The sequence below is a fragment of the Rhamphochromis sp. 'chilingali' genome (genome assembly GCF_963969265.1).
Source record: "Rhamphochromis sp. 'chilingali' genome assembly, chromosome: 22".
Lineage (NCBI taxonomy): Eukaryota > Metazoa > Chordata > Actinopteri > Cichliformes > Cichlidae > Rhamphochromis > Rhamphochromis sp. 'chilingali'.
In genome coordinates, this window is record NC_137950.1 from 15969223 (window position 1) to 15979731 (window position 10509).

The window sequence follows — 10509 nt, forward strand, 5'->3', positions numbered from 1 at the left end:
TGCAAAAAGTTAATATTAAACCAAGTGTGTGTTAAGGCAGTGATAAGGAATGCAAAAGTTATGATTATAGTATCTGAGCAGCTGACATCTGGTAAACATTTGTGATTACTCGACACTATAGCCAAAGCCCTTACACCCAAATTTATCAAATTGCGGTTCTGAAAACGTGAGACATTCTACACTCGACAAGATCTCGATCACTTCAATTCCTTCAGATTCATCTCATTTGTTGTTGTTGTTGTTTTTTAGATTAAAGGCAGGTGTGACATGATATTATCATAAATGGTAGAATTCTTAGTGCGGGACTTGTACACGTCAGGCTTACCGCAGGTTTGCTGTGCAGTGGTGTTGGTCTCATCTGTGCCTCCAGGACAGTCAGGCTTGTCATCACACACGTTTCCCACTGGTATGCACATGGTCGAGCCTGGGCATCCCCACTCACCGGGGTAACAGTCTCGGGAGTTACTATCTGAAAAACATTGAAAGACGTATAATTATGTTAAAAATATGCAAACATTCTTTCATGTTGTTGTGAGGAAAAAATCTTTCTTGATTTGTTATGATGGTATAATTTGAGCTTTAACTCTTGAAGAGTGATTTCAAAACTCAATGAACCTTCTAATACGTCTAATAGTTAAACTAATCTTGACATTTTCATGAACTTTTTAAAAATTATTTTATTGAAAGTCATAAACAATGTCACATATTAGTAAATCAGTCAAGTTTTCTCACCACATCCTCTCTCATCACTGTAGTCCCCACAGTCGTTGAACTTGTCACACACCCACTGCTGAGGAATGCAACGGCCACTGGCGCAAGTGAACTGGTTGCCACTGCAGCTCTGGTAATCTAGACAACCAGTAAGTTAAATGGCAGCCTGTGCTTATTGAACACAATTTAAAATGTAAAAGAGGCTCATAATTAGCTAGCATGTGTGTTCGGTCTCATTCACCCGTACCACAGTTTTGCTCATCACTGTCATCCCCACAGTCATCCCAGTGGTCACACACAAATGACATCGGGATACAGAAGCCATTTGCACATTGGAACTGGTGGATGGGGCAATGCTGAGTTGCTGAAAATAAAACAGAGACTGGATTTACAGGAGGTCCAGCAATATGTTAATTATTAAAATGAGTTATGACTCACAAAAACTAAAGTAACAAGTGAACACATCTCAATTTAGGTTCATCAAAATCACGAGGAGTCCAGACTGATAAAGATCCAGAGGTACAAAGGTTGAGACTTTACTGCTCTCTGGCACCATAGACTGCTAAACTATAATAATGCATAGCTGGGCTATCATTACCTGTAAACCAAATAAAATTAAAATACTTCATAGCCATTATGCAGAATAAAACTGGCTAATTAGGAGTTAAGCATAACTATCAAAATATATAATATGAAAATAATAAAAATGAACTTTAAAAACTTTTAGTTGCTTTAAAACACGGCAACCGTTTTGTGAATATGTTCTTTAAGCAACTGGGATGAAAACATTCTGCAATGTTGCTGCACAACATCATTTCATGCATCATCTTAACACCCCATGCAGGACCTACCATTAGAGGCCAAACAAATATGGTGTCTGGAAATGGCTTTTTGCTATGTTTATACAACAGGAGAACACTAATAAAATTTAGGTAATAGCATATTTTAAAAATATAATTAATAGAAAAAGTATAAATATACATAAATTTATTAGAATTTTTGTTAAATTAGACGCAGAAGAGACTACAGAAGCCTATTTCTGCTACTGAAGAATTTTTTTGCCGTCCATGAGGCCCAACATCAGGTTGGTATCTCAAGTATCTTGAAATTCTGAGTTTAGTGTGACAAAAGTTTGACTTGCTCACAATTAACCTGAAGTTTTGAGTCGAACTTTTGAGACATGTAACTCAACATGTTGACTTAGCTGTGCTCGGCACTTTAAGGCATGTAAAGGTAAGATAGGTAAGAAAAGTGTTGAATTTTAAAGGTGCAGACAAGACAATGGAAGCTAGTTTCCACAACTGAAAAATGTTTTTCTCCTGTTGGTGAGTTCAAATTTCAGATTGGTATCTTAAAATTCTGACTCACTAACTCAGAATTTTAAGTTGTCAATCTCAAAAGTTCAAGTTACATATCGCAAAGTTTGGATTGACATAGTAGGTGGAAATCTTGAGTTCAGTATGTTGAAAGTCTGACTTGCTCAGACATAACTTGAAATTTTGAGATAAATAAAAATTTTTTTCCTACTTTGGTGGAGTTGAAAACAAGAAGAGTAGAAGCGTTATCTACTCACTACAGTTGAATTCATCAGAGCCGTCTCTGCAGTCTTCTCGTCCATTGCAGTGCTGTGAGTTGTTGTAACAGGCCCCGTTGGCACAGGTTTTCTCAGTGCATTGTGGATAGTCTGCAAACAACAAGTAGTTCCTCCATTACAATTAGAATACTATCATCTAGTAAAGTAACCATGGCCGGTTACATCTAGATCTAAAACTCTTACTGCAGTTATTCTCATCAGAGTTGTCCACGCAGTCCTTTACGTGGTCACATCTGTACTTGCTGGGGATACACTGGCCCTCCCGACAGGTGAACTGGTTTGGGCTGCAGGTCCGTCCACCTGAACCAAAAATATGAAGCTAGGCTTGTTTCAAAAATCCACTTTGTGGGAGAATTAGACTTCTAACAAGGAGCGTAATGTGATTATAGAATTACTTCTTGGTTCAATAAGTCTTTGCCACACTGAAAGCCAAACACAGACTTTACAAAAGAAATGGTTCATAATGTAGATTGTCTGTTATAACGGGTTTGTGTAATGAATAAACCACAGTGTTAACTTTAAATTCATGAATATTGGAAGACCTAAGTTTTAACATTAGATACTTGAAATGCTTAGTTTAGATAGCTTCTTTTACAGATCATTTAAAGAATCAACTTTTTTTTTATTTTGTATAGTTTCTGTTCCTTTTGAAATTATGAACAATACCTTTAGAGGCCACCTAGTTTAAGTCTTCATTACTTCATTATAAGTACACATTTTTTTTGTCTTGTGATTATGACAGTTTTCAGGACAAACAAAAGTGTTTGTTCATTTCTCTGTTCTTTGACGCCACGTTCAAGCATTCATTCTGCATACCGCAGGTTCTTTGCTCATCTGAGCCGTCGATGCAGTCCTCCTCCCCATCGCAGACAAATCCTGATGGGATGCATTCACCGCTTGTCACACATTTAAATTCCTGTGAGGTGCACGACGGAGGTGCTGCAACAAAAGGAGCAAAACAGTTGTTTAGGATACAAAAGAAATGTAAGTCATACAGTTTATGCTTGGCTTCACATTTCTTCTCTTTGTTTTATTTTTGTTACATTAGCAAGAGCACATGTACCAACATATGTCTGACTTCTTAAAGGGATTTTTTTCTGTGATTGTTTGCGATGCTTACGACAGTTCAGCTCATCTGAATCATCTGTGCAGTCTTTCGTTCCGTCACACCTCCAGCCTATGTCGATGCATTGTCCATTGTTGCACTGAAACTGATCACTTCCACAACTTCCTGTAGAGAGATAAAATATCTTTCTTTCTTTTTTTAATGGCCAGCATGTGTGCTTCACATGCACAGATTTGGTTAGAAATCGTTTACAAAATATACATATAAAAAATAGGTGGAAATCAGGCAGCTAGCTGATATTTAATTGCTTGAAGTCCACGTTTCTTAAGTAAGATGAACATGTTTTATAGTTTTCTTCACAAATGAGTTACTATGTTTATGAGAGCTACTTCCTCCGTGTGCAGCTTCTGAACTTTAAACATGTGAGTCGGCGTTTTAAACATGACTAATTAACACCTCAGCAGTCCAACTTATGACCCAGGAGATTATGAGACCATCATTTTAAACTCATTATCAAACTTTAATTTAGCACAACGTTAACTGAATTCGTGTACTTAGTAGAAAAGCTAGCTATTTTAATTCTGCTTCATTTTTCTAAATGAAATTTGTGGTTAATCATTTAGTTTTGATTGCAGTTTGGTTTTAGTTAAGAATGAGTTTGCTCTGTTGTTGTTTAAAAATGTTAAAATTTATTAGATCACCCTGGATCACTTCGCTCTTAGACTGAAGGCTTACTTGTTGTTCCCAGAGTATTTAAAAGCAGAATGGGAAGCGGAGCCTTCAGTTTTCAGGCCCCTCTTCTGTGGAACCAGCTTCCTGTTTGGATTTGACAGACAGACACCCTCTCTACTTTCAAGATTATGGTTAAAACTTTCCTGTTTGATAAAGCATATAGTTAAAGCTGGATAAGGTGATTCTCCCTTAGTTGTGCTGCAATAGGTGTAGGCTGCTCAGGGCTTCCCATGATGCATTGTGTGTTTCTTCTTCAGTCACCTTTCTCACTCACTGTGTGTTTACACACCTCTCTGCATTTAACTATTAGTTATTATTAATCTGTGGCTCTCTTTCTCCCCTCACACCAACAGGTTGCAGTAGATGGCCATCCTTCCCTGAGCCTGGTTCTCCCAGAGGTTTCTTCCTGTTAAAAGAGAGTTTTTCTTTTCCACCAACACCAAACCTCTTGCTCATGAGAAGGTGATATGATTTTGCCACATCTTTTCTTTTTTTTTCTCTCTTTGTATTAATATGTGGTCTTAAGCTCATGATATAAAGCACCTTGAGGGAACTGTTGTTGTGATTTGGTGATTTATAAATAAATAGGAACTGAAGTTATTAGACTGGATTAAACCAAACTGCTAAAAATTAAAACCAAAAACATACAGTAGTTTCTTGTTTTTTAAAAAATATTATTTTAGTTTTGTAAGTACACAACATGTTTTCAGATTTTTAAAAATTTACTTTTTGTTTAAGTTCAGTTAACTGAGATTTTTACATTAAATTATAGCATTTATTTTAGGTAGTGGTTAAAAGTATTAACTTTTTTCAGATTTTAGAACTCAAATCACTTACAGAAATTACACATTTTGGTGAAAAAAATCACTGGTATGACACAGTTTTCCCCTTTTTATTGTACTACTAGTGTATTACTTACCTAAAAGTATGCTTTCTTGAAATGAAGAGTGCACACCTACCTTGAACAAGTTTAAATCCCTGGAACAGCAGCAAAAGAATTAGAAGATGAAGACCTTTAAGGTCCATAATTTAAAGCTCTATTTTCTTTTGGAGTGATCTTGTCTTCCTCAGGTCTGGCGTTAGTTTGACAAAGTATGTATGCTCATGTTAAATCTGTGCCCTTACTCTCCCAAACCCAAAAGAGAATGACTTCAGATAGTAGATGTATGGCTCAGACCAATCAAGGAAGGAGTGATCTGAGATGGAGTTATACAGCTTTTTATGGCCAGCTATTTTACATAAACTTGATCTAAGATTAACTTTTAATTGTTGGAATGTTGTCTATGTCAGCAAGAAAAAGCAACTTGTCATATTTGTGTAAGATTATTAAAAAAAAAAAAAGGTTAACTAAGTTAAAGCATCGATTATTGGTTCCTTTTAAGTAGCTGGAAGTAGTTATTTTTTAGTTCTATATAAAACATTAGGAATTTATACATTTTAAATGTTGTTGGAAATGTAATGACTATGATTGAGGCATGGTTGATGCTGCCAGGCAGGTTGAAATTAGTATGTCAGAAACTGCTGATCTACTGGGATTTTTTTTCAAAGATCTAAAAAAGAGAAAATATCCAGTGAGCAGCAGTTCTCTGGGTCAGAATGTCTTACTGATGTCAGAGGAGAATGACCAGACTGCTTTGAGCTGATAGGAAGGTAACAGTAACTTCAACTGTACCTTAAAGCAAATTGGCTTTTGGAGCAGAACAACACACCAGGTGCCACTCCAGTCAGTTTAGAGCAGGGAAATAAATATTGTCTGATCAAGCTTGTCTTCTGCTGTGACATTTAGATGGTAGGGTCAGAATTTGGCATAAATAACATGAAAACATGGATCCATCCTACCTTTATGACCTCAGTGTACACATCTACAATTTTTCCAGCACCCTGTTGAATCTACACTACTGGTCAAAGGTTTAGGACCACCCTAATATTATGCTGAAATGAAAGCATAATACAAATAAGCAGTTGGAGTTAAAAAAGAAATCATGTAATCAATTTATAGACCAAAGCATATTCTAAACTTTTGACTCGTAAAAGTAGCCACCTTTGGCACATATAATAGCTGAACACACCTGTGACATTCTTTCAACAATAGAAATCAAATATTCTTCAGAAAGTTCTTCCCATATCTGTTGGAGATGTTCCCATAAATGTGTGGCACTCATAGGTTTCTGTTCCCTGAAAAGGGCCTTTTTGTATAATTCTGTTAGGATGCCTGGGTCGTTGACCCAGGGTTTTGAGTTTATTATATTATTTATCCTTTCTAGTCTTTGGTTTCTTTGTTAGAGTTCTATCTTATGGTTTATGTCTCTGTGTTCTCTAGTTGCTCTGTCTCCCCTGTCAGCTGTATCCCTTTGTCAAGTTCGCGTCTCTGTGTTAGGTTTCCTGTTTTACTTTGAAAGTCCATGTCTCATGTAAATGCGTCTGGTTTTGCTTCCTTTGTCTCGTTAGGCCTGATTTGCCCCAGCTGTGTTTCCCTCCTGTTACCCATTCCCTGATTGCTCCCTCTGTGTATTTAAGCCCTGTGTTTCTCTGTCTGCATAAGTTTACCTTAGAGTCTCAGTTTTGTTACTTTTGGAGTTCAGCCTTAAAGCTGTATTTAAGTTCACCTTTTGTCTCAGACTGTCTGCATTTTAGGTCCTTTTCCTGCCTGCATACAGCCTTCACATAACAAATTCTGATTTGTACACGTTTCTTCAGTTTTGGGAAACCTTACCTTACCTCTGGCAGTTCACCACTTACCTTTGTACCATTTCCAGCTATTCACTGGACTTGAACAACTTAAATTGGAAAGAATAGCTGGAAAAATTGGGGTGTTCTAAAACTTTTGACCAGTAGTGTATGCCACAAAGAATGACGGAAAAGGGGGGTTTAGCTTAGTACTACCAAGATCTAATTAGTAAAGTGTCTAAGTGTATATAAAAAAATTGTGATTTGCATGAGATTTAATCATGCAAGATACAACATCACACAGCATCAGTATTAATCATAGTTAATGCTGTTGCATTTTGACAGTTGTATTTTTTGCACAATATACACTATTAAATATTGTCAGCAATTTTTGCACAATCAAAACAAGCTAACAATTTTTCACACAGGTCTTTCATGTCCCTAAATCCCCTCCCTTCCAGCACACACAAACAACAATAAGTCAAAGATGCTGCCTTAGTGTCAAATGGTGCCACATCACTGAAACATCATCACATTTTCTGACAGTTTCTGCCAACTTCTTTATTGCACTTTATTACTACAGTGTATGACCTTGTCAAAGCAACTCTGCTCAATTGCTTTATAGCACAAATGGATGTCTCCTTGCAGGAGAAATATATAATGATCAATGTTCTTCCAGAATAAATGAAACTAAGCCTAGTGAACAATACTGCATGAGTGAGAGGTCTGTGAGAAAAGCTTCTCTCTGAAATTGTTAAAATTATGTCAATCCCACATTTAAGATTGAAGCCTACCCCTAAAAAGAAAAAATAACAGAAATTGACATAATTTAGTATTTTGGAATTATAATTAACTCTTTCTCTGTCCACACACACACACACACACACACACACACACACACACACACACACACACACACACACACACACACACACACACCTTTCTATAACGGTTCCTCTTCTTGCTCCTGTTTTTTCTCGGGTCTGCTGACGGAGGTATTCACTAAGCACATCATCAGTTGTGGGGATCTTCATGATGTACTCATAGATCATAGTTCTGACACTCTAGTCCTCAACCTGCTTCACTTCTGCTTGATGTACACTCTTAGGGTGAAACCCTCCGTGCATGGTAAGGAGCTTCCTTGTCTTGATATCAGTGGCTTCTATCGCCTTCTTTGACCAGCTGATTATCCCAGCAGGGTATCTGAACACCGGCAGGGCATGGGTGCTGATTGACCAGATTTTGTTCTTCACATTCAGCAGACTTCTCAGGACTTGCTTTACCTTGTTTGGTTTTATAATGTTACACAAATATAATGTTACACAAATAAACACAAATGTTTATAATGTTACACAAATAGGAGCAAGAACCCAGTGGTTCTTGGGCATATCCTTGACTAATGCCCTTCTACCCCGAATGTTCAGATTGCCCGGGCAGCCAGCTCTAGGAAAAGTCCTGGGGGTTCCAAACTACTTCCATTTACACATGATGGAGGCAACTCTGCTCATTGGGACCTTCAATGCTGCAATTTGTTTTTTCTGTACCCTTCCCCAAATCTGTGCCTCAATACAATGTCTGCAGACATTTCTTTGGACCTAATTGCTTGGTTTGTGCTCTGATCTGCATTGTCAATGCCATATGTACATATGCAGGACCTTTCCAAATCATGTCCAATCAACTGAATTTACCAGCGCTCGAAATATCAGGTTCTGAATTATTTCAAGACAAATGAGGAAATCATGTGGTTTTCCAATTGGTACATCTGCTGTGCATAAAGTTACTGTTTTTCTGTTGTTGTACGTTGCTGTTATAAATTATATTACAGTGTTTGTTGTTAACTTTTAGTACAGCTGCAGAAATACTCTAATTCTGATTCTACAGTGGTTGGATGTATTAGTGATGGGCAGGAGGAGGAGTCCACATCACTAGTGGATGATTTTGTGGAGTGGTCTGGGAGGCATCCAAAGCCTCTGAGTGTGAAAAACATCATCTTCAGAAGGAAGAGAGTGGTGACATGACCCATGTACATGCTGGATGAAGATGTTGATGTGGTAGAGAAATATAAGTATCTGAGCTTCCACACCAACAACAGACTGAACTCGAATACCAAGACAGGGAACAGGCTCAATTTCCACAGGAAGCAGAGATTCCTTAGTAGCCACTGGCTTGCAAAAGTATTTGGCCCCTTGAACTTTCCCACATTTTGTCACATTACAGCCGCAAAAATGAATCAGTTTTGTTGGAATTCCACGTGAAAGACCAACACAAAGTGGTGTTCACGTGAGAAGTGGAACGAAAATCATACATGATTCCAAACATTTTCTACAAATACGTAACTATAAAGTGGGCTGTGCGTAATTATTCAGCCCCCTTTGGTCTGAGTGCAGTCAGTTGCCCATAGACATTGCCTGATGAGTGCTAATGATTAAATAGAGTGCACCTGTGTAATCTAATGTCAGTACAAATACAGCTGCTCTGTGATGACCTCAGAGGTTGTCTAAGAGAATATTGGGAGCAACAACACCATGAAGTCCAAAGAACACACCAGACAGGTCAGGGATAAAGTTATTGAGAAATTTAAAGCAGGCTTAGGCTACAAAAAGATTTCCCAAGCCTTGAACATCCCACGGAGCACTGTTCAAGCGATCATTCAGAAATGGAAGGAGTATGGCACAACTGTGGCACCACCTAAACTCACAGGCCGAACAAGGAGAGCGCTGATCAGAAATGCAGCCAAGAGGCCCATGGTGACTCTGAACGAGCTGCAGAGATCTACAGCTCAGGTGGGGGAATCTGTCCATAGGACAACTATTAGTCGTGCACTGCACAAAGTTGGCCTTTATGGAAGAGTGGCAAGAAGAAAGCCATTGTTAACAGAAAACCATAAGAAGTCCCGTTTGCAGTTTGCCACAAGCCATGTGGGGGACACAGCAAACATGTGGAAGAAGGTGCTCTGGTCAGATGACACCAGAATGGAACTTTTTGGCCAAAATGCAAAACGCTGTGGCGGAAAAATAACACTGCACATCACTCTGAACACACCATCCCCACTGTCAATATATATATATATATATATATATATATATATATATATATATATATATATATATATATATATATATATATATATATATATATATATATATATATATGTTGTTGTACGCCACATCCCCATTGAGTTCCTGATGAAGGCAGTTATACAAGTATAACACACAGTGAAATGTAGCCTGACACGCTCCTCGACATGTGCAAACATTGGGGGGGGAGGGGGGGGGGGTGTAGAGGAAGAACATATATATATATATATATGTTCTTCCTCTACACCCCCCCCCCCCTCCCCCCCCAATGTTTGCACATGTCGAGGAGCGTGTCAGGCTACATTTCACTGTGTGTTATACTTGTATAACTATGCATGTGACAAATAAAGAACCTTGAACCTTGAAATATGGTGGTGGCAGCATCATGCTCTGGGGGTGCTTCTCTTCAGCAGGGACAGGGAAGCTGGTCAGAGTTGATGGGAAGATGGATGGAACCAAATACAGGGCAATCTTGGAAGAAAACCTCTTGGAGTCTGCAAAAGACTCGAGACTGGGGGGGGGAGGTTCACAAAGACCCTAAACATAAAGCCAGGGCAACAATGGAATGGTTTAAAACAAAACACATCCATGTGTTAGAGTGGCCCAGTCAAAGCTCAGATCTAAATCCAATCGAGAATCTGTGGCAAGATCTGAAAACTGCT

The 10509-nt window shown here is 38.3% G+C and overlaps 1 protein-coding gene across 1 annotated transcript in view; it reads right to left on the reverse strand.

The window, feature by feature from the left end:
* The window catches only part of lrp2b (low density lipoprotein receptor-related protein 2b), a gene marked incomplete at its 5' end in the record, with an annotated part of 43788 nt that extends 38659 nt beyond the window's left edge, over positions 1 to 5129 (reverse strand). The window contains 8 exons of the mRNA XM_080872605.1: positions 326 to 469; positions 733 to 849; positions 959 to 1075; positions 2285 to 2395; positions 2489 to 2605; positions 3122 to 3244; positions 3426 to 3536; positions 5063 to 5129. Coding sequence (XP_080728731.1) covers positions 326 to 469; positions 733 to 849; positions 959 to 1075; positions 2285 to 2395; positions 2489 to 2605; positions 3122 to 3244; positions 3426 to 3536; positions 5063 to 5129 — 907 coding nt within the window. The remainder of the gene's footprint in view (positions 1 to 325; positions 470 to 732; positions 850 to 958; positions 1076 to 2284; positions 2396 to 2488; positions 2606 to 3121; positions 3245 to 3425; positions 3537 to 5062) is intronic.
* Between the last annotated feature and the right edge of the window lie 5380 nt (positions 5130 to 10509).